This window comes from Cuculus canorus, chromosome 12 (assembly GCF_017976375.1).
Source record: "Cuculus canorus isolate bCucCan1 chromosome 12, bCucCan1.pri, whole genome shotgun sequence".
Taxonomy (NCBI): Eukaryota; Metazoa; Chordata; class Aves; order Cuculiformes; family Cuculidae; genus Cuculus; species Cuculus canorus.
In genome coordinates this window covers 10,557,365-10,582,649 of record NC_071412.1, presented here as the reverse complement: position 1 = coordinate 10,582,649, position 25,285 = coordinate 10,557,365, and the positions used below count along the sequence as shown (strand labels likewise).

At 40.3% G+C, this 25,285-nt stretch overlaps 1 protein-coding gene across 5 annotated transcripts in view; it reads right to left on the bottom strand.

Moving 5' to 3' along the window:
* MCTP2 (multiple C2 and transmembrane domain containing 2) overlaps window positions 1–25,285 on the bottom strand; it is a 121,790-nt gene that overhangs the window by 70,821 nt on the left and 25,684 nt on the right. For 4 of the 5 annotated variants that reach the window (XM_054077831.1, XM_054077828.1, XM_054077829.1 and 1 more), the window contains 6 exons: window positions 15,627–15,769; window positions 14,760–14,836; window positions 13,509–13,620; window positions 11,506–11,541; window positions 3,704–3,862; window positions 1,701–1,831 (listed from right to left, as the gene is read on the bottom strand). In XM_054077831.1, coding sequence (XP_053933806.1) covers window positions 1,701–1,831; window positions 3,704–3,862; window positions 11,506–11,541; window positions 13,509–13,620; window positions 14,760–14,836; window positions 15,627–15,769 — 658 coding nt within the window. Of the gene's footprint in view, window positions 1–1,700; window positions 1,832–3,703; window positions 3,863–11,505; window positions 11,542–13,508; window positions 13,621–14,759; window positions 14,837–15,626; window positions 15,770–25,285 lie in introns of those variants that run through there. The other variant, XM_054077832.1, reaches the window with a different exon arrangement.

Below are 25,285 nucleotides of genomic sequence, written 5' to 3'. Positions count from 1 at the left end.
AAACAAGGCTTGCTATTATGCATTTGGTGTTTCTTGCAATCTTAAAATCCAGTATAATTTCTTCCTGGTTTGATGCTACAGTGAATTTGCTGTGCTTAAGGCAACAACAGTAATATTTTCTCTCCACATAGACAGCAAAAATAACTTTCCGGTAAATCTAACACATGCAGACTCTCTTAGTGCTGAAATCTGTAATAATAGAATAAGCATTTTGCTGATAATTTTTTGCCACACTGAACACCACCTGCCAGAAACCAGTAAGGGGAAAAAAAAAAAAAAGGGCGGAGGGAAACCTAAGGAAGAATTGCTCCAGCATCAGGGAGACTGAAGAGAGGCAAGCAGCAAACACTGCAACAGAATATCAGAAGAAATAAAAGGAACTGTGAGAATGGAAGGAACAGATTCATCTTCAGCCACTTCTCCATGTGATGAGCAATAGCATTCAGCCAGAAAGCATTTCCTGCTCTGCAAAACCACAAACATTTGTAGAGCTAAAGGGCATTGTTCTTCTCAGTGAATAGTTTCAAACTATTTGAGCAGTTAAAGTAAGAGAATGTTCTTATGAGTTACTGTTATTTAGTCAGCAAGTTGTGAAACCCTCACCAGGTGAGAACAGCAAATAACTGCAGACAGGATCTCCACCCCTAAGAATTTAGAGGTTTTAGCACCAATCCTGCCAGTAGATAAGCACGGGCAGACCCAAGTAAATGAAATGGTTCCTGGTGCTGCTGCCTTTAGACAACAGCGCAGATGCAGTTTGGGGTGATAAGTCTGGATGAAAACACTGCAAGCCAAAAGAAGAGAGGAGGCAACATGAGGAAAGGTGTGGTTACTACTAGGAGACCAAGACTGGACTAACACTGTACAAAGCAAGATGAAATTAGAGTGGAGCGGAAAGAGCAGGATGTCAGAGTAGGAATCATGTTCTATTCCCATTAAGAAATTAAAAGTTTCAACTACTAACCCACAAAAAGTCTCATCTGCTAATGTGGCATAAGATCATTACTTGAGAATATGAAGCTATAATGGAATAACGCAGTGGGACAAAATCCAGTATGGGTCAGTCAGAAGATGGGTAGGGCACCTGCGAGGCTGCCCCTGAAAAATGATGCTTTGAACAACATGAGCTTGTGCAATAGCAGAGGTACCAAATCCTCAGAGGTCAGTCCTCTGTGGTGACAGGGAAGAGATTACCCAAATAAAGCAATTCCAGGTAAACAAGGCTACAAGAACACACCATCAAGATGCAAACAGTGAAAAGGGAAACCAATGCCACTCAAAAAGAGCACCAAGATGCCCGAGCTGCTGCCAGCCCACAGCTAGAAATCAGCCCTGCAGAGTACAGGGGGTCTGGAGTAATATCACCATGCAAATGCAGACAAGTACGGCCTCCTTGCTACCACCAGTTCTCCCAGAAATGGCTCACAGAGTATTTTGGATTTTACAGTCAGCATGTGTGGAGTCAGCTTGCACGTCTCTGCATTCATGTCGTGGTTAATCAATTACCCAGTAATAGGTTTTAATAAACATACTATTAAAGAGGCAGCTGAACATGACGGGAATAAGGAGAGAAACACACAGAATGATACTGGTAATGAAAATAAATTGACCAATTTAAAAAAATATTTACACATATATATATAAAAATCATGTTATCTTTTACACTTAACAACCCGCCCCTCCCCAAAAAAACAACTTACGTTCCCAAAAGCTCCTCATGTTTTTTGTTATCCTTTCTCCAGACCTCAATGTCCAACATATCCTTCCTGTCAGAGAAGTAGTGAAAATCAAACTGTTCCCTCCACTGAGGATTTGCACTCTTACACAGTGTCTAGAAAACATGCAGTTATAATATTTACTTTTCTTAAATGGCACTTATTTCCACAGTAAAGCACACATCAATTCTTCTACAAGAACAAGGCCAGATATTAGGGCATCAAGTAGAAAGGTCGTTCTAATCAAAGCTTCCCAGCCCATCATGCAAAACCTCATCTTCCTTATAAACTCTCATTCCCCTCTCCCACTAATGATAAATATGCAAGTGTGACATGAATGAATGGCTGGAGAAATTCTGAAATGCAAGGTGGATCCACTTACAGTGGACCATGGTCATCATTCAATGTCACTCTCACACTGGAAGAAATCAAGAATAAACCTTTTGGGGATAGACACCTGAAAACGGGTTTGAACAAATCCAGGAACCCAAACCAGTATTTTTCAGCCTTCCGAGTTAAGATATAGGCAAAGAAGGAGCAGACTTGAAATTATTAACATCCAGTTAATTTGATATCTGTAAATTGTCCCTCTGAGTTCAGTGAGGTTGTTCATGTGTTCAGACTACTCTGAGTATTCACCAGATTGGAACTTAAATCACTTGCAATTCATGTCACACTACACTACCCACCATCAATATCAGCATGGCCACTGAGAGTACAGGAGATAGGATTAGCTGGACCATGACTGAGACTTCTCCCACCTTGTCTGCTTTTCTGGACCATGAGAGATTGTACTTCATAAGTTGAATAAATACCAGGAAAGAACATGAAGGACTGCCAATTTGAAGTCTTATTAGAGTGCAAAATCAGCAGTCCTCAACCTTTGCTGGACCCCAGACACAAATACTAAGCAATTAACTCACTGCAGGCAACATTCTACTTGACTCCTCATTTTAAACTTCTTAATTTTCTGTGACTGCATACAGTGCAGTCGTGCAGATTCACGACACAGGCTATGGACCATTAAAGAGAAACACAAAAAGGCATCTTAACCGGAATAATGTATATTTATTCCAAAATAACTAACCCATTTACTATTTTCCAAAGCTGCTTTTCTAAATAAAACATTATATCATGCTTTTCTAAATAAAACATTATATCATGACCTTGGTTTGAGGGCCTATGTGGGGGACAGAGTGCAGGTTTCAGATGCGCCTACATCTGAACGGTATGTTCTGTGAACTTGGTCTGTACATTTTGTACAGGAGGGGGTTTGTTTCCTCCTCCCTCTGCACTTTCAGTTCATGACATGCAGAGCTCTTGCTTTCTCAACAGACTATTATTTTAATTATAGCCCTTCTCCTTATTAGACTTTGGAGATGAAATGTATATCTTCAGGAACCCCATTAATTTCTTAGATTCTCATGAAACGGCACTGGATACAAGTAAACACAGCTGAGAAGAATAAAAATTCATATCAAAACCATAGAATATACTGTGTGTTTTGGTTCTGTTGGATTTTGGTTTGGTTTGATTTTTTTTTTCCTGTTTTAAGTAACATATTTTTGAAGAAAGGTATATTAAAAAAAACTAAAAGAAAAAATTCTGCTGCACTGTGAACCATTTCAGGTCTGCTTTTCCAGCAATACCTAACATTGCAAACCTAACTTCTGTATTGGCAGAGAACAAAACACATGTGTAATGCATGAAGCTTTATTTCATTCCATATAAATATTAAACATCCATCAATATGATGAGTATGCTCAATACATAAAACCAGATACACACACACATCCTAACTTCCTATTGCTATAGTGGCATGTAAAACATTAGTAAAATGTTAATGTCCCTGATCTGGTCTTCTGGTTTTGATCTCGCATATATAAAAGAGATCCGATAATAGTTCCTTCTGATGTAGCAACATCGGAAAAAGAAACACCAAGCACATCATTTGCTTCAGCAAAATTAAAGAAACCCTTAGTACTTACCTTGTATCTTTGATCTCCCAGTTTGAGGAGAATAAAAATCTCTGCCAAGCCTCCTCCAGGGATGTTCTTACCCTCCAAGAGGGTGATGGTGACCAGCCCATTCCACAACTGGTTCTTTCGCAGAGAGTCAGAGAGTCGCACACTCCGCATGAAACTTGACTGAAAAGCAAGTCAATGACACAAAATATTTATGCACTCCAAACCACATTTTTATGATTGTGATAAAAAAAAAGCACCAGAAGCAAGAGAGGTACCATATTTCCCCCACAAGAGTAAGGAGGAAAAGGAGGGCAGAAAGGCGTTATGGCTTTTCTGCCTATACTGTACTATAGCTGGCCCTGTGAAGGAACGATGCTCAGCATTACAGCAAATTCAGCAAGATTAGTTTAAACCACCAGCAAAGTTGACTTCAGCTAACCTAGCTGAGCTTTGGTAAGAGCAGACCTCGAGCATTAAGAGCAATCTGTCACCTTAGCTCAGAGAAAGACACAGAAGTGTGCTGGAGAGGAGAGGTGGAAGAGAGGAAACTAAAGTAGACTCTTAAATGTCTCCAGCCATAACCACAAAATACGGGTCTGTCCTTTCCAAGGAGACAGCCCACAATCGTAAAGTCTATGGGCAGGTGAAAGGCTGAGCATGCATCTTCCACCTCCTCAATCACTCAACCATCATCCATGTTAGCTCTTCGCCTGCTGCCTTTGGAGATCCTGCTTCCAGAAACTGAGCTCACGAATCAAAAATACTGATGTCTGCTGAAAAACACTGACACCACCAGGCTCTTTATCTGGAGTTATGGTTACCTGGTAGCCACATTTGTTACCTTCGCAGCCTCATCCTACATAGAACGGCTGCACTAACAGTTTGCTAACTGGCAGTATTTTATTGGACAGAGGATGATTAATAGGCCTTTATTTGGGGGGAGTGAGCTGGAAACATTAAAACTCAAGGCTATACTTTTCTTCTTGCGGTAAAAATCCTGCCATATTTTATTCTCGTGAAGCAACTTTTAACTCGCCAGACTTCAGAGCTTCAATCATGTCACATACAGGTGGGAGCAAGACGGAGGAGATTTCACAAGTCACTTTAAAAGAGGACGTGTTAGCTTTAAAAGCAAGTAAGAAATGTTGTTGCTAAATAAAACGATTGCAAAAGCACCTGATGTCTGAAGATTACTTTTTATGGATCAATTACCCAGCAACAAAATTCTTAAATCATGGGTGGTGAACTCACAAGTTTTTTACTTGCTTTTTACTGGTTAAAATACCAAACTCTTTGAATCCCATAAGTATATTAATATACTTCTATTTAAACGCCTCGTTTGGCTTTCCTGGCACACTGATTAAAAATTCCTACCTTTAAAAAGAAAACGAGATTTTGATTCATAAATCCAGCTGCAATGTAATTTCTTTTTTTTTTTTTTTTTAAAGTTCGTCTTTTAGGCCAAAAAGCTAAAGCACGACTGTTCCCATGGACATACTTCAAAGTCCCGGCAGATATATTCCTCCCTAAACACTGAACTATTTCAAAATCCTTTTTATAAAAAAGGGAGTAATGTCCACAAGGGATCAAAGGGCATTCTACAGTCTGGCAATCGCCTTAGAAAAATGGCAGTGCTTCCATGAAATATGCCCTAAAATAATTTTGCAGCTTGGTATGTCCTAATTTCGAATTGGATGTTTATCTTGGAAAGGCTTCTATCTAACTTGTCCATAAAACAGCTCCACTTAGCTCTATGAGCCCTGTGAAAATGGAATCCAAAGCTGGCTATTAAAGGGGCCTGGAGATTGCTTCCATATGGCGTAACAGCATGGGAGTGGAGGGCTAAGGCCTACAGCAGGCGCTGCTTGGCTTGAGCTCCCCATCTATCCATGGACACTCGTTGCATTACACCATAACATCTGGATTATTGCTTGTAATGTCCCTGGGAAATATCCACTTCCCATCAAAGCCTTTATCTGTCTCAGTTGTACTTTGAACATTTTAGTATTTAACATAGTCAAGTTTGATGTGATGTACTTGCTGCTTTAGGACCAAGGATTTTTCCTCCCTACCCCACGACTCCTTCGTCAGAGGAGGAAGAGATATTTGATGTTAGTTCACACAAACTAAAAAAAAAAAAACAGACAAAGTTTATTATCTGCTTTACAATTTCTTTTTAAAACAAAGCATCCAGTTCTCTTCAAAGCTTCTAGGCTGAACACAAAAAGCAGTTGCTATCACTCAGTTTTCAAATCAAATTTGGATTCTTTTCATTTTTCAACCAGGCCAGTATTTTAGGGAGTCACCCACCATTGGGGGTCTTCCTAACTAAGTTCTGTAGCATACATGACACTACCCTTTTAGCCATTGACTTGTCAGTTCAAAGGACTGTTGGGAGGTACACAAACTAGCCTGGATTTCACGCAGTCCCAGGAAAAATCAGCGCCTGCAGTTTTGTATTACTAGAGCACATTGCAATGCATCAGCTCTGACCTTCCAAAACAGGTGGTCTCTAGCAAATGGCCTTGTGGCCCCCCTTTCCGGATGGCTGTGCAGCTGCAAAAGCACTCTGTACTCAGCTCAGAAGAGGGTTATGTTAGTGTCCAGCTAAATGGACCTGGATACTTTCTGGACAAGATCTTGCATCACTTTAAAGCATCACGTGGGATATAGAAGCTAAGATATCTGCAGCCGGTTTAGGGCATATTGCTGATTCCAGCACCTTGACACAAACTCCACACCTACTCATTTCAAACTGACTTACACAGAGTTAATTGATTAAACTTCATAGCCTCCCTCTGAGTTGGCAAACTACTACAGAGCAGAGCACTGAGCAGTGCACTCATCAGTCCAACAAAGCTACTCAGGGGAAAAACAAGCACTGAAAAAAAACCCACCCCAAACAACTACACTAACCTGCCTTCACAATGAAACATCAGAATAATGCAAAGCCCCTCTCTACACTGGCCAGAACAGGAGAACATAATTGTATAATCAGTGACAATTTTAAAGTGGTTTTATCTTTCCAGCTCCTCTCCTTCCCTGTTACCTCCCAGGATATGAATGCCTCCCCTCTTAGATGCTTCAGCTCCTCCTGCTGAACTCTAGCTGTTTCCAGCTGTGCTCCAGACTGGATGCCAGGTCCTTCAGGGCTCTCCCGCTATATTTTCCTGTAAACTCTCTGCAGTCAGCTAGCTCACTCTCTGGCTACATCCCAGACCAAAGTAAAGGTGCCTTGCAGAGGTACCGCAAAGTTGGCTGAGATAGGCTACAGGGCTGGAAATTAAAAAAAATATGCTTTACAATGAAAGTTGGCACACGTCCTCAGCATAAGACATTGGACATGTTTGCTTATCCCACCCCCAATTTTTCCCCCATCACTTCTGAAATCAAGATAGCCTTGACCAGAATTTGAGGGCTTGTCTCCAGACAGAGCTCTGATTTTGGCTGGGCTCTGTGCAAATAGCCAGTGATACCATACAGGTCACTTCTACAAGCAGTTTGCTGCTTTAAAATGGACAACAACATCTCTCAAACAAGTCAAACAAAAAGAAAAGCATGAAAACGAGAATATCCACAATGCTTTACTCATAAAAAAACAAACTGGATATTTTTCAAGGCTAAGACCTTTTGCTTACTGCAGATTTAGGACTCTGCAACATGAGGAAATATAGATGTTACTTCTCCCTGCTGCTTAGAAAGAATATTTCCCCAGAAAAGATGCCACGTCTCTGAACAGAAAAATTAAAAATCAGTGCTCACAATACCATTTCTAGAATCTGGTTTCTGGTTTCAAAATGGATATAAAAAGCTTCTCATAGCATACTACAATTTTTCGTTACTTTCTGCTTCTGGTTTAAAGAAGAAAGCTGGACCAGAATGAGCAGGTAAGCCATATTCTGCATTCATAGAGGCAAAACAGGAGACAAGCAAGAATGCCAGAGCTCTGAAGGGGAAAGAACCAGCTCATTGACCCAGCTTCACAAAATCCTTGGGGAACTCGAATCTCCCTGCTAACACCACTTGTATATAATCTCCTTTTATCGACACCCAGCAAATCCCCTCTGGTGCATCAGGGCTGCTTTCAAATCTGTCTCTTTTCCTGACACACACATACATGCCCCAAGTTCAAACTTGTTTTTGAAGCAATAAAGAGATGCAGAAAAATTGTACATTTAAATGACACGGTGAGGTGGCCAAGTGTGAAGTGAATCCATCTCTCCCATCTTCCATTTAAAACGATGAGACAGGACAACAGAAAGCCTGGTGCAATACCAGTGAAGAGGTCAACATCGAAACTGGGCCACGTAATTTGCCATTTGAGAAAACAACAACACGCAAATAGGAAGACTCTTTGGATCTCTCCTCATTAGGCTGGGAGACTATTTTGCAGAGACAGTGTCCCCTAGGAAAGAGGAGAGGGTAGCGAGAAAGGCAAGTGAACCGACACGAGATTGCTGCCACGATGCGTGACCCTGTGGCAAGCGAGCCCCTCCACTCCGTGAAATGCTCAGAGCGTGCTGCTGCCCACAGGGTATTGTGGGAGAAAGCCAAATACAATGAGGCAGGCAAAAATGAAGCCTAACAGCCTACGCAGAAAAAAAAAAAAAAGGAGAGCAAAGGATTTTCCCCTGCAATGAGACACCAAGGAGCACTTGGGTCCAGTCAGCCTTTCAGCCAATTTATTCAATCAGCAAGGTGGCAACTGCATCGCTTTTGTTTCAGGACTGAACTGCTGCGGGTCAATCCACCCCAAGCAAACCTGCTTATTTGCTTCATAGATGTTCAACAGTTAAAGGTTAGTCAGCTGTACAAATGCTGGAAATAGTGCGCGGGGCACTCAGGGTGAGACTCAAGCCACCCGGGACAAACAAGGCTATTGAGCATCAGTGTGTTGGGCTCCAGCAGAGATAGCTACCAACTCCCTTTGTGCCACAGAAAGAAAAACAGAAAAAGAGAGAAGAGCTTGCCAATAAACAGATATGGCTGCATAGGCTAATACTGCCTAATAGTATCCCCTTCCCTCTGCACTACCACCCTCCATGAGAAAATGAAGAAAGCTGTACTCTTGGAGACAGCTCCCACAGAGGACAATGCTCTTCTCAGCTCCCATAAAAAATGAGGGATCTGGATGTGCTGCCCATGCCTTGGGAGTCCACCCAAATATGTGATGATTCCCTTCTAGCAGCAGCAAAAAATATATAGTGTGTAATCAACAGATAGCTAAATCATCCAGTTCAACAGCTCTTGCGCTAAAATGATTTAGAAGACGATATTCAGTTGCTGAAATCCTTCCTGCATGCTCTTTGTAATGACTGTGAAGCAACTGGAGCTAGACAGGAGATTTTGTACTGCTGCTGTTTTTGTTGTTGTCCGAATGCAGTTTTTTCTTCAAAAAGCAAGGGAGCTCAGAGAACACACATCAAGAGTACACAGTATCCACAACCACCCACATTAGCCCCCTCCCCTATTTGACATGAGGTTGCATCAGGTATCAATGCCATCAACAGGGTTGCCAACTGTTCAGGGTGAATGTGGGAAGCCTGAAAGGACCCTAAGCTTTGTCATTTAGGATATATTTAGATAATATAAAATGGTCAAATTAGAGGGTTTTTTTCACACAGGCAACAACAAAAAAAGAACCAGGAAAACAATTAGCAATTTAAAATATAAAACTTTTATTTGCCTAAACCAACAGAAGTGAAGTTTACATCTGTACCAATTCAGCTACTCAAACGAAAAGCATACAGTCTTTTTCTTCTGCAACAACCAACCAGAGTCAGCTCAGTAGCCAAAAACCAGACAAGTGTGTGTATCTCTTACAGAGCTCTCTCCATTTCCCCTGCCCCCTTATTCATGTATCTTTATCTCATCCAGGAATGTTGTTTTCTACCCCATCATACTCTCTGGCTACTCTTTCATAACCTCTTGTGCCCTCCCTAGACGCCTATATTCCCCACGCACACAATTTTTCTTTCTAGCCTTTATGTTCTGCCACAAACTGCTAGTACTGCTTCCACAGACCAGAGTTTCCTAACTAAAGATGGTTATTGATGTACAGTACTAGTGTTTTAGTGCAGTAGCAGAATCAATAAACTAGGAAATACTGCTTTGTCAGATTTTTCCAGCGCATGCTGGGAAATATTTTTACTGCCGTTGGATGTTCACGGAGCTTTTCTTTAGAGATCACACTGGAGCATGAACTGTGTCTTCCCTAAGAAGAACTGAAGCTCTCCTACCCTCTAGTGACTGGAACAGAACAGAGCACAGGGTTGCAGCTCTTTTTTTCTTTCCCCTCCTCTTTTAAACAACACTTTCACTTCTCCTAACTCGGTACCATGGCTTCAGCATCTCTGAACTTTATCTGGAAAGATGGAAGGCACAAGCCAGAGTCTTAATAACTGAACAACCTGCCAGCATGGTTTACAGCTAAAGGTCAAAAAAAACCTATTTGTAAAAAAATTATTCAAAATGTAATAAGATACAGTGTACAACCAATTTCTAGTAATAGTAACCAAGACAGGAGTTTGGCTATCCTGGACAAAAAGGACCAGAGTTTAAAACCTTGTCTCCCTTTCTAGGGACCCAAAGCCAACCAGAGTCATGAGACAGCTGTATGTGCACGTGTGATAAAATGCAGGATCAAGCTACACTGATTGAGTGAGGGCACAGGAATTTGCAGAGCTTCAGTTAAAAACTAAAGTGCTGAGCTCTTAAATTATTCCATCACTTTCTGTTGTGCAGCATTCAAGGGATGCCTGGCGGATCCCCACACCAAGCGCCACGGAAAGGGCTTTGTTATCCCTGGAAAGAGGCTCGCCAAGCTACCATCCAGCTCCAAGGCTCTACTTGCAATTCTTCTGTTGACAAAAATATACTTGCTGGCAGAATACCTGTGAGGGTTGGCTTCTCTGCATAGCAGTTGTAATGAATAAAACAAAGCAGGTTAATTATTCAATTTATCTAGGCACAAAGCAATAGTTATGTAGGGAAAATATGAAGATGCATATGTTTTCTCATAAGAGCCAAATTCTGCTTTTCAGAAAGACAGACTGTGTAGCTTTCAAGCTGGGTACTGGGGCCTGCAGTTTCTATATTATTGTTATTTACTCAATAGCAAATTAAAGCTTTACAGAACAAATAAAAAGCCACAGTCTGTTTCCTGAACAAGTTAAAATCTAATTCAAGAATGGGACAGGACAGGAATATAAGAGTAATGGAAGTCTGAAGGGACACTACAGAAGACTAAGGAAAGCAAGTTACATTGAGAGGCAGCAACACACAAATCTGGGATATCCCGTTACTTTGCTGGTAATGAAAACTGCTTATTCGGTCTCTATCCCGAGAACAAAAGGGATTTCACTAACCACATGAGCAACCAGAAGAAATACTGCCTCACAAAATTCTTCCCATGACACAAACAGTCAGACTGGGATCCGGGAGACCTGTGATCAACTCCAGTACAAACTACTGGCCGCCTTTCAGGAATCCTTAAACAACTCACATCCTGTACAGCTCCTGGTTTTTGGTTGAATTTACACCCCTTTTCCTTAGCACAGACAGTTTTTCTTTCTTTCTACAGTTCTTTGCTGAATGGGGTCTTACTCTCATTGCCACTAGATGCTACCATGCCACCTACAGTAAGAAAAATAGCAGCAATTTCCCACCACACTGAAAAAAATCAAAAAGCAAAGGGTTTTTTGCCACCACATTAAGACACGTTGCATCAACACTTCCAAAGTTTCTTATGTTTACACTGTTTCAGAGGAGGGCACAGATTTTGGGAGGGGGCTTCTTTTTTCAAGAGAAAAAATATGGATTACCTTGGATGAAGTTCGCTTCTTCCGACTTGACCATCTCTATATATGGTTCCCCATCATTGTACCAAAGAGAACCCAAGAGAGAGGAAATGGAGAAAATGTAAAATGGAATAATTCAAACAGCAGATTGTCAAATGTGTTAGAAAAGCTTATAACTAAGTAGAGGGCTGGATCTATGACTGCATTCATCTACCTTCCCTCCCTCATGGAATATAACAATCGACAAACTCAAAATACCTGCATTGCACCAAAAAAAAAAAAAAAAGAGGAAATAAAAAAAACTAATCAAGAATAAAAAGTGGAGGGACCCAGAGCCATAAGTAAGAAACATGGCTTATACTTTTGGTGCCATCTGGTTCTACAGTAAGCTAATTTAAAAAGGAAAAAAAAAATCATCTTGCTGTTGAGTGCTAATGTGGACAGAGCCCATTTCACTATTCTGATTCCACTGGAAATGGCTGAGCAATTTGCATTTGAAATATGAGGGCTTAAAACATCGTCTTTAAAAAAAATTACAGTGTGCACCAACTCTGCTATCATCTGCACTCTGAATGTTAACTAAGCACCCAAGAGTACCAAAAGCTGCTACTTTACACTAATATATTTTCTTTCTCACTGGCTACGTCCACTTCAGTCCATGCCTTCCTAAAAAAAAACAGATGAATTCAAGGTTCTTTTGGCAAAACTGCTCTTTTTTTGCTAAAGAAACTTTATGTCTTTGTTTTCCCCTTCCTGCAATCCAGTTACATATGTGCCAGCAACACTTATACAAGATAGAGAGAGAATTCATATTCCAAATCAAAGCCACCTCATCTTATAGATTAATATAAATACCATAGTGTTTTGAATGTTGTCATTAGATTTTAAATATTCACAGATTGACGTAGAAAACTCTAAAATTATTTTATTTTTAATTGAGATTTTATAATTCTCAAAGTGGCAACTTTTTTAAAAATAAATAATGAATGGCAGGTGTTACAGATCAGCTATTTCTTATTTTACTTTCCAGCCCCTTGAAACATTTTTGTTTCTATAAATAATCCCATTCAGACTGGAATTCATACCTACAATTCAACAACATGCTGTAAACCGCAACATTTATGCCAGACTACATGGAAGACTCATAGGGATATTTTCTCTTTACATACATATTACACACATTTAAAATTAACGCTGGTTTTCAAATCAGTCCAAGTAAATGCCTGATCTCGGCTTTTCCCCATTCCTTGCTGACCATGAACAAGACAAGTTTACCAACACGGGTGTGCTCCACACTCTGTCTAAGACACTATAGGAATCTTAAAAGATGAAAACAAAAGCAAAAAGCCACACGCAGGACCTGTAATTTAAAAACTATCAGCTTCAGTTGTGCTGTTCCCAGCCTCTGCCCAGGTTTTCTTGGGTTTCTAGCATCACTAAATGCACCATATTTCAGCATCAGAAGCCAAGTTCAATTGAACTCAGTCAAGAAACTCAGTGGCAAAATCAGGCTTTTTACAAGCAATGTCTTTCTTTCAGCCAATGTGCTCGGTCTGCAAGATTGATGCAGTTTAAGTCTTAATATCAAATCTCTGCCTTTAGATTTCACATGGATATATTTTTAGATTGTCATGGATAAAAAAAAAAAAACAAACAACTTTTTTTTTTTTAAAGTGTAAAACTCCTAGGCAGAAATCAGAAAATAGTATGCTCTGGAACAGCAGTCAGAAGGTATGCTTCATACACTCAGCAGCCTGCACATCGTAGTGATAGACACCACATCCAATATACGCCGCCACAGTGCGCATCACAGCTATGAGACAGAAGCATCCACCTACAGATGTTTAAGCAACTTTTACCCAGCTAGATATGGGGCTTTCTTTAAAGTTATGATCTATCTTGATTGCAATATTGAGACTTGGAGGATGAAAATAATGGTGGCATTTCCCAGTAAATCAGATTACGCTAGTTCTTTTCACCCCTGCACACACATTCCAGCTATAAATTTGACATCCTAAGCCACTTACATTTCTCTTGAAGTCTCCTTGCTTGACTGCTAGACTTAAATTTAACACAATCACTCCCATGTCATCTTCCAAACTGTTGGGATCTTCCAGTTTTAAAACCTGCTCAGTAGTTCTATAAGAAAAAAAAAAAAGAAAGTGCATTTATTGACTCCAGTTAACTCGAGTTCATTATTAAAGGTCAGACTGAGCTGTGCAAATTTCAGCTTCTTGTCTGAAATTACCAATATCGAGTTTAAATGTTAAAACGGGAAATCTGGAGGGTTCCTTCTTAGTTCTGACAAAATACACCCTCTTTTAATAATGCAGCACAGTGTTTATATAGTATTCCTAATACTCACAGCTCTCCAAATGCAGATACATAGTGAATTAAGTTACTAGCTCCACTTCACAGGGAAGAGTGACAGGGAAACTCATCCAAGTGAATTTTCTAACATTAACAGCTGGGATTCGACTTTGGAGATATTTATTCTGCCTTATCTCAGCCTGTGTTTAATCTTCTTCTGTGACTCAGTTCCCTCTCTGAAAACAGGAATGCTGATATTTACCTGGTGGTGCTATCTCATGGACAAATTCATTAGTGTTTTGAGAAATTCAGATACAGCAGCATGAGAGATAGTCCACCCACACAGAGAAAACTCATTTTCTCCGAAAAAATGTCGCACAGCAAAGCAGTGCAAAAGAGGGAACTAAAACTTGAATTCCTGGCTTCCAGCTCCACATTGAGACCAAGCAGCAGCAGACAAAAGGCGCAGGGTTTGCCTCCGCACTAAATCAGGGCCAGATGAGCTGCTGCCGGGATGGATGGCTGCGGGGGGAGGCTGGAAACGGGGTGCTCGCAGCCGGCCAAGCCAACTGTTCCCTAGCCCAATCAGGTACAGAAAAAGGCACCCCTACAGAAGAAGGTCTCAACCTTCTCGCCCCTTTCTTCTTCCATCTCCATAAATTATTCTGGTGTAGCTCTCCCTAAACAATGCTGCATATAGAAACTCTTATTCCTAGACATGAAAAAGAAAGGGATCCTTCTGCTGAACTGGGCTCCATCCAGGCTGGATTTGAATCCAGTCCATAACATTGGATAAACACATGCATGTACAGGATATATCTCAAGCCATTTTTTTTTTTAAATGTACGCCCCACTCATCTATCAGAATAAGTTTTCTTGAACAGACAAACGCCAAGCTAGATTAAAAGTGTTTCCTAAGTTTCCCAATTAAGCTGCATTAACAACCTTTAATTAAATAAATGTATTACCTATTAAGTTCAAGTTCAGTGAGCGATACAAATGCTGAACCCATGAAGTCTGAAGAGGTTAAATCTCTATCATACACCTGGTAGCAAAATAAAATATTTATTGTTTTCACATCATAAGACAGTTTTATCCCAGTGAATAAAAAAAACCAGATATTTTAAATCCTTTCAGTAAAATTTCATTTCTGAAAGATCAAAGCATAGATATAATTCAGGGATAATTTTCCATCCCTCTGCTTTAATTTGTATTTTTAACTAAATATTTAAACAGCATTTTGTAAGTATCTTCTTAATATTATGTAAACAGAGATGTGTGCTGTAATGGATTGTGCCTGTTCCTTTATGCTCTGCACGATAGCATAATGAAACGCTGCACAAAAATCAGGTACTTCTGGCTACAGATGTTTTAGCAATTAGCGCTCGCAACTGGTAGCTTGCAGTTCTGGTAACTGTAACGTTACTCATAATGAGAAAAGGCTTTGCTACTTGTCACGGCTGTATCCCAAGTAATAATTCTGTTCAACCCAGCCAAATTACACTCTTAAAACGTGCTTATGAAACCACGATTGGTTTCACCGAGTTTGCACAAGCACAGTAAGAGCGAGCAGAGTCTAGCTCCTTAGCTTTAAATGTATCCAGTCAAGGAGTTTTATTTCAACTTGGGTTTTTGCAGATGGAAAGTAAAACATGCAAGTAAAATCCGGAAAAGACATATGTGCATTTTAATTTGAAATTGCTGAAACTCTTAAACCAGATCGTGTTTTACATTACACCGCTACAGTGAATAAAAATCCATATGTTTTTAAAGTAGAAAATAATTGCTTAAATAAATATTTACCCATCTTTCAAAAATCTAAGCCCAAGACTTACCTCGATCCAGAGCTTCTGATCAAGGGTCTGTACAGGCAGCACAACAGTTTCATCCCAAACTGGGTTCAGGTTCTTGTAGACTACCTTACTTTTGTATAGAGTTTTCCCATTCACTTTAAACTTCACATATGGGTCACTTGTACCTGTGATAATTAATAAAAAAATAATTGGCACTGTCCCCACATAAATCCACAATTTTAAATTATCTTTTCATAAAACAATTATTTACAATAATAAATGGTAATTATTTATTTTATATTTACATTCACATACATAATCACCTATGTACAAATTTCTAGTTCAGACAGGGAATCTATTGAACAAAATCAGAAACCTGAAAGCAGGCAGCAAAAATTCTTCATAGTTTGCTGGATCTCTACAGTGTTATTCTCTAAGAATATTAATTATTCTTTAGTAACTTAGTTAATATTTTAATTTGGAAAAAGAGCAAACAGAAGCAGGGACGAAGGACGATTTAAAGGCCAACTAACAACACAGACAGCAGAAGAAAGAAAATATAACTATGAATATATAAAAATACCAAAACTCAAAAAGCATCATAACTTGGATAGGAGCTCCAAGGAAACCAGTAACAATAGCTAAAATACCCATCAGGATTTCATCACTGGTGTCTCTTGCCAATTTACTTAAATCCAAATTTGAAGTTTCAGTGAAAAAGCACTGACATTATTCACCAACACAGGGTAAAAAACACATGCAGAATAGAGTCTGTAAAGACAACAAATAGTATTCAGGTAACACGTTTTTTAATCCAAGTGGCACATTTTGCCATGGCAATAATGTCCCATATTTTTATGGAGCAGATGTCCATGAACAGAGTGTGAGACTCGTGCCACTCGGCAGCAATAGAAAGACTTGCAGCTGTCAAAGGAAAAGAGAAGAGGGAATCAACTTTTTATTATTGTTATTAAACCAGTGGCATCTGCACTAACATGAACCACTGTGCAGGGCACCAAAAAAATCCTTCATACACCTTGCTCCTCTTTTAACTAGATGGTTGATTTAGTAAATGCATTCAGACTTCGCAAAAAACAAATCCCACAAGCTGCAAATAAGAGAAAGAATAAAACTGAGGTGTAGCAGCACATACAATTAACTGATCCCAGATGCCGTTCATCTGTCATGTTCAATATTGTCTGTATTATAACTTGTATTTGGAATTAAACTTCCCTCCTAACAGTTTAATTTTATTACAAGAATAAGAGCTAATGCAACGGTCCTGGCTGTCCTCCAGCCTGCAGCGTGGGCTGCCGGCAGGGAAAGATCGACTCCTACACCAGACTTCACATATTCAGAATTAATCTGAGGATGTCCCCTTCAGTTCCCACTGAGAGATACTGGCTGACAAACACATAGCAGCTCAGGATAAGTCAGCGTAAAACCAATACTCAGTTTTGTCAGTAGTTTGGTGAAAATCCATATTTAAACATCCAAAGCTCTGACCAGTGTTACATGAAGACAGACTCAGATTCAAGAAAAAACAGCTATACGTTAGCATCTATTTGGAATTACATAGTAACGTGAATAACCGTGTACCTAGGACACGTGGAATTATTTTTAAGAATTAGAGAAATTTTTTACTCTGTTTTAATTTCAAAAGCAAAAAGTCCTAGAATCCTGGCCGATTCTGCACATAAAGGGCTCCCCATTCACAGAAGGAAAATATCAGTTGGTTTTCAAATACTACCTGCAGCTGATCCTTTTCCTGAGTCATAATTGCCGAAATCAACCCCTTGTGGGGGGAAAAAAAAAAAAAAAAAAAAGAAAATTGCAAACTTCAAAAGAAGGTTTTTTTCCTTCTCCTCTAAGAGAGAATAATAATAAGTGCCTGACCCAAAGTCAGGGAAGTCATAGGGCAGATTCTCATTGTTTTTAGTGGTTTAGGACTAGACCTTTCCCTACAATACGTTTTCAGAACTACAACTATGCTCTTATAGAAAATGTAGAGCTTAAAACCAGCACACTTTCAACAGTGAGCGGGAACATACAGATAAATCGTAGCCCCACCATGTGGGCACAGTAGCCCCCAGAGGATGCAGAAGCTAAGAAATAAGAGCATTGGTTCCTTTAGTGTTTGTTTCTTCCAGCTCCTTTAAAAAGGAAGGGGGGGAACAAAACAAAACTAAAAGAAAAACAACATGTTTTTTATTTATAGGATAAGAAGAAGCAAGCTGCGTTATTAAAGATACTAGTAATAATAAAGTCCACGACCTATTCTGTGCATGAAAGCAACTGGATGAGACCAGGAAAGCAACTGATGAAATGAAAGCACAAAGTGGGTGATGGAGGCAGGTGGTCTACGGTGATAACTCCTCTGCTTTTGGCACAGAAAACCCATGAACGAGGGCAAAACCCAAAAAGAGAAAAAGAGACAGAAAGCAAACAGTCAGCAAGTTCAATGCCTACAAGTAAAAAAAGTCCAAGCTCTTTCTCCAAGGGTGGGAAGAGAGAAGAGTATAACTAAGTAAGCATCTCAGTTGCATTATTGCTCTGAAAGCTTTCCAGGTTGTTATACAGTAAAGGAAAATAAAGGGGGAGGAAGGGATACCCAGCACTGCTCATGTGAGCCAAGCTCTAGCAATTATTCTCGTATATATATAGATACACACACACTAAAAACTAATTTCTTCCTTTATATTTATCTGCATTTTATACACTTACATATAAAAACGTATTTATGTATATTAAATCAAAACATTTATTTCTATAAATCTTTATATAAAAATACATAAAAAACAGTGAGGGGAAAAAAGCTATAATAAAGAGAGGCCTTTAATTAAATAAGATTGCCGCTCTGGGATCAGGCCTTCATGCTTGTCAGCTTCCTCTCAAAATAAACATCTCAAACCGCGGCCTCAGTGGTGTCACTTACTCCAGCAAAGCACACTGGGTAATCCCTCGCTATCTTGACAGCTACATAATGTTCAAACTGTTTCACGGGTGAACGGTGGCACTTGCGCGAAAGAAAATATTAATGCCGGGAATTAATAGAAAAAGGGATGATGGTTTACAAAAGCCAAACAAGGAAAAGGTGTCAAGTTAGTACCGGTGTTAATTGTTAGGGAAAATAATTGTGGAGGGGCACGGGTTTCAGCAGTGCTCGCCTGTCTGGCTGTCAGAGGGGTAACATCTCAACTAGGCAGGCGGGCGAAAGGGGTCGGCAGCACAGGAGCGCAGCTCCTGGATCATACAAATGATGGGCTGACACCTCCATGTCAGCAAACAGATGGACTTTCACCTCTGTGGCGGGAGCTGGTGCACACTGGGGCTTGGTGGTGTTTTATCAAGCGGACATGGATGGTCGAGAGAAATGACGGGGCTGGATATGGAACCATCGCCTCTTTGGGGGCTTTCAAGGTTTCCCCTGGGTTCCTCCTGGCATGTTGATGAAGTTCCTGTACCTCCTTGGTTCAGCATGCTCTGTTTTTCTTTAAGATGCCACAGATTTTGTCCAAGTGAACAAAAAAAGGTTAAAAATGAGACAGGGAATGAGAAAAAAGCCAGGTGTTCAAGCCCCACCTGATGGGATGAGCAGCATACATTGTAAATTAACTGCAATTAAATTCAAGGGTTGAAACTTTCTGAATTCAAGACCAGAAAGATGTCTGCATTGGTTAAAAGTTATTTATTAGAGACAAGCTACAGTCTAGCCAAAAGAGCACAACTTTTTTAAAAGTGATTTCAGAGATGAACCAATCTAAAAAAGTATATATTTTTATAATTTTCATTTAAACATGACAAGCACCCAATTATTTTCTGAAGAAGCCAGGCATTTTAAAAACAAAAAAAGCTGTTCATCAGCCATTTCCTAGCGAAGGCAATCAGATCAACTTTTAAGTACACGCACCCAGGCTCTTCTGCAATGCATGGTCTGAACCTGTTCCTCTCAGTCACGTAACCCGTAACCACAGGTCAACAGGGTAACACAAGGAGACTGATTATTCTTGAAATAATTCAAGAATTTATCCTGAGAAAAACACTTCTTTGGTGGAAAAGGCAAGGTGAGATGGTTTGAAGTTAAATGAAATATTACACAATGACAAGTTCTCACACAGTAAAATATATTGACAAAAAATGTAAAAAGAAAAAAACCAGGACTGTCTGATTCTCAACTTAAATCAAACCCAGTAAGAGTAAAAAGAAAGGATGACGTCTAAAAAAATCATCCCATCAGCTGGACCTGTTTTCCCATTAGACCACGCATCTCAATAGTGATGCTCTCTTCAATTAATTTCTGTAATATTTTACTTCTATTTTCCCTCACTAACACTGAACGGCAACAAGCGCAGACAGACCTGAAATTTGAACAAGCTTCAATGAGCAAAAGTTGCTGGGACACAGCAGCAGGGGAGGGTTCAGTAGCCCAAGAAACTGTAAATGGTGTTTTTAAATGGATACTGCTGCCCTCTAGCAGCTACCAAGAGATGTAACATATCCACTGCTTTTAACACTACTACATACTTGCTTCATAATTAGGGAAAAAAAACAGAAGACATAATATTTCAATGCACATGCTATTTTGGAGACGTGAACTTACAGGATATGTAACACATGAAACAAGTCTTATTACATAAATAAAAAAGTTGCCACCAAGCTATTTTAAAATCCTGAAAAATCAAAGAACAGGGTGAAATATAACCTAGATCAGCTTAAATTTGGGTTGAAAAACTAAATTTTAATCTGAAGAAGGAAATGAAGGATTTATTTCATATGCATGTAAATAATAAATTTCTTCAAATCTTGCTAGAAACTGAATTACTGAGGCTATTTACAACAAGGAGTAAAAGGCACTTTAAAATGGAACACACACTTTTCTTTTTAAGTGGAAACCCACTAAATTCCTGTAGTAAAATAGCTGAGATCAAGGTTTAAAGAGGAAATCAGAAAAAATATTTTGCTGGCAGCACATTCAGGTCATTTTGGAAAGTTTTGTGCCCACCTAGTTTTACATGGCCAGATGGACGGAAAAAATGCTTGAAAACAAGCATCACTAGTAGGTTTCCAAAGGAAACTTATCCAACAAACAAGAACAAAACAAACCACAAAAAAAAACCCAACACAATAAACCAAAAAGACCAAATTAGTGTGAAGAATGCATGCAAACTCACAGTTGATAGGGAAAAAAAAAACCAAGAGAATAAAAGCCAGAACTGAACATTCAGAGAATAAAAGCAGAGGCAGGATGTTCTATGCAAGACACTTCAGAAATACTGTTAAAACAACAGGGAAAAAAAAAAAAAAAAAAAAAAAAAGAGAAAAAAAACCAGACTCTACCAAAACACCAGTAGTCCAACTGAACATCGTATTCCCAGGTGGGCTTCAGGTATGAACGCACAGGAGGGCAACCAGGATAGGGCAGAAGCAACTTTGGCATCATTAGCCAGCACCAAGGACCTCAGGTGTAAGAAATTGTGTCTCTATGTCTTTGACCTGACAAAACTTTCTTGTAGCCGTCCCTGAAAGACTGTGTGAGTTCCTAACAAAGGCAGCTGACCCCAAGAGCCTGCTCTGATGGCTCTGATGATAGAGATCAATCAACTTAAAAAACCCATTATTTAAATTACAGTTGTCTACAAAGAGTCACAGGTATTCTCTGGGTCCTAGGTACTCTCTTCCAGTGCTGGCACTCCTAAACTTCATAATTTACCATTAATTTACCAAAAGTGGCTATGTATATAATGGATTGCTTTTTTAGAACTCCGGTCTGCTTTCCTGAGGTTCCCATCTCTATGCGTTCAATTCTCACGGCCAGTCCAACAGGGAGATTTGTAGGGATCACTGTGTATGGAGGCAAAGTTTCAGCTGCACACGTTGCACATCCAGAAACCGAACTTGGCATGGACAAACGCGTGTAGCACAAGCCCTTGTATGCACAGCTACACAGGATCCAGAAAACATCAAAATAAGTACCCAGCACCATTCAAATTCTCAGCAGTTGTAAATTAGCCATGATTACGCCTTTCAAAAAGAAGTGTGAAAAGTTGCCTAATACATCTCAATAATTAATAAAACTGAAGGACTAATGGTGTAATTGCAGATACCCTGAAAACACAGAAAGTCTAAATTAATCAGTGTGTTTGCAGGGAGTGATTCAGTCTAATTGCTCTGATCATTTGCTTTCCAAACAATGGACTTGCTCTGAGCTGATGAACGCCCAGCATAGCACAAACACATCCCTTCCTCCAGCACCCTGGGATCACCACAGACCCAGGCAGCTCACAGGCCAGACCTGAGAGCTGTGGGCTACTGCGCATTAATAACTGCTTAAAGTTAAAAGGACATGTTATTCTGTCAACTTTCATTTCATTTTGCTCTTGGGAGACTGAGCTTTGGCACAGCTCACACTAATGTGAAGAGCTGCCCATGTGGCAGAGTGGCACAGCCTCTCCGCCAGCTCCAGGAAGCCACTGGGACCCTCTGGCCAATGATGGTGCTGGCAGATGTGAGAGCAGGTGATGTGCTCTATATGGGGAAGGTGTGATGCACCCAGTGAGATGATGACACCTTCTGTACTCCTGCAGCCCTCCCTGCTCCCTTCACACACTCAGCTGTCTATCATGAGAGGAAAGAAATGGGAGCCAACCCAAAATGCAGCAATAAGAAACAACACGGGAAACCTGAGAGAAAGAAATAGAGCGCCAGGCCACAAAGATCCTATAAAAACCTAGAAAACGCAGGGCTACATGGAAAAGTGACACATAAAATTCAGGCTGGAGCAATACAGTTGAGGGAGAAAGAAGAAAAAAAGACGACAGCCACTCACCAGCTGATGTCAAATCTCAGAAAATATATTATCTCTTGTAACCACAGTGTTTAACAGATATAAAAAAAAATACTCAAATTTCGAAAGGATGGGATTCGGAAACAAGAGGAGCTTCTCACCCTTATGGGCACTTAAATCCCAGTTTCTGCTTTTTCTTAAAGCAGTAGAGCTTGGTTTGTCAACTCAAGGAAGGCAACACTTCTTTACAGCTGTAGCACCACATTGCTTCTCAGTGTCATCACAGTCAGAGCATCTCGGGGCCATAAAGGAGTAGGACATTTCAGATTTCATTACATTGACTCAAACGAACATCAGACACCACCCTGCCCTGTAAAAGCACACCAGCAAGTAGAAATGGGCTTTAGCCTCTCTCAGGTCAAAGCACGTGGTGCTGGAAGTTGTGTTTCACAAAAAAGGCTCAGTGAAGGACCACTAAGGATGAAACAAGATGACAATGCTTAGAGCACTGGTGGTTAAGGTTGCTTAATATTTTTTTCTTATGTCAAATAAGATGTTGACTAATTATCTTTTTTTTTTTCCTGTGGAACAGCCAGCGCTCCACAGGTATTTAATAAAAAAAAAAAAAAAAAACAAAGCAAAATAAGTTTCTGCTTTCTTACTTTACTTTACAGCATGAAAACTACATAGATCAAAAACTTCTTGCCATCACCAATATATGTCATGTCATCTAGTAACAATAATACTACAAAAAGTACATAAAAGCCAAACTTTTGGTATTGTATATATGCACCCGCAGATCCATAATCTTCAGCGTTTGGTTCATCAATTGCAAGAACTATAACTGCAGGAGGACCCATGCACCATCGGTTCATGCAGGTGATATGACAGCAGCTCATCAAGTGCACTTTACCATCTGCTTAGGCAGTTTCTAGTGTATGACTGAGTTAGATTGTATTCAAAAAGCATCAGTGAAGCAAATAAATCAGACTCCAAGCAAACATAATGACTAACAGGTTACACCTCTGCCATTCTTCATCACCAGGAAGGGACACACAGCAAATGTGATCTAGAGAGAGATTTTTCAGAACCTCTCTCCTTTCCACAAGAGCCAAGATCCTAACAGATATTGGATGTTTCTGTATGAAGGCTTTTTCTTTCCCTTCCACTTCCCCAAAAAGAAGAAAAAAAAGCATAAGAGAAGGAAACAATGCAATTATGATTTTTTTCTCCTACATTGCTTACACACTTTACAGGAAGTACGTGCATCTGCATCAGACTCCTAGGCTGATGCACCACACCTTCTGTAGAGAGCAGATACAAGGAGAGGAGCTACAGAAAGTCAGGGATTGGAAAGACAATAGACAAACATAAATATGCAAAAGGTGAAGAGAAATATAAGAAAGAGCAGATGTTAAGAATAATATTATGAAGGAGAAAGAAAAGAATAATAAAAATGTGGTAAAGCGAAGTAGGAATTAAATTGCACCAAAGGGAACACAACCTGGAAAGAGCAGTACACAGTGAGTCAAAAAGTCTGGAAAAATACCTGGAGAGTTAGGAAAAAGTAAAGTCACATGTTGGTCTTACAGCCTGCAGTTATCAGCAGAACTGCTGCTCACCTTTACTCAGCCAATTCTAATTAATTCCTACTTATTAACTGCTAAGAACGTAATAAGTAAATCCAGGGAACGCCCTGGGCAGAACGAGGAGTTTCCAGACACCGTTTCGCCTTTGTCACTCACCTTAGATTTATGTTTGTGTACTTACAGACACACAGAGGTACAACCTTCTTACAGGGGGATAAAGAGAGAGGTACAAACTTCTTACGGGGGGGACAAAGAGAGTAGCATCAAAGACTGAGCGCCCGTAGAAGAGCCTTCACTCTGCCTGCTCCAACTTCAAGCTCCTCCCTAGCAGCATCCCGGCCCGGCCGCCAGCAGAGGGCTCCAGCCGCCCAGCCCCGGCTGCCAGCCCGAAAAACAGAGATGCTTCGGCTTCAAGGGACCTTCAACTCCTTCAGTTTTAACCCCTCCCTCTGGATCAGGCTGCTCCAAGCCTCATCCAGCCTGGTCTTGGACCACCTGCAGGGATGGGGCAGCCACAGCTTCCCTGGGCAACCTAGGCCAGGGCCTCACCGCCCTCAGAGGAAAACATTTCTTCCTACTAACTAACCTAAATCTACTCTCAGTTTAAATCTGATTAAAGCTAATGACGCTGCCATACACTCTTCACTCAGTCTGTGTTTTCCGATAACATTTAGTTACTTAATGTATTGCATACGCCACACGGCATTGTACTTCGCTTCTGTCACTGACCAGGCAAGAACTTACCACTAGGTATGACCATGGTTTCGGAATAAAAGGAGGACACTGCTACTCCTACCTACGAACCCCATTTTTTCTGAATATAAAGGAGGACGCTGCTACTCCTACCTACGAACCCCATTTTATCTGAATAAAAGGAGGACATTGCTACTCCTGCCTACGAACCTCATTTTTTTCTGAATATAAAGGAGGACACTGCTACTCCTACCTACGAACCCCACCGCTCCTACCTAGCCAGAGCGTTTTCGCAGTTCCCCACACAAGGCTGACCAGAGGAGGTTTCAAACACCAGCATATATAAAACACAGGACTGGCAACTCAGCATTATCAACCAGAGAGCTCCAGCGCCTCGTTGCACACAGAAAACCATGGAGAAGAGGGTCTGAAATCCTCTCCCAGCTGTGTCAGGCAGCATTGCTTGGTTAGCTCTAGATGTTTGCTGTTTCCAAAATGTAATGAAGATGGCTTGGCCTTCAGCCCAAGCCACAGTCTGATTTTGCTTTGGACGTGTCCTATATTCAGATTATTTGGAGCAGGCTGGTATACCCCAGCACAGTGCCTGTATCTGGTGTTGTGCTGTGCGTAGAAAA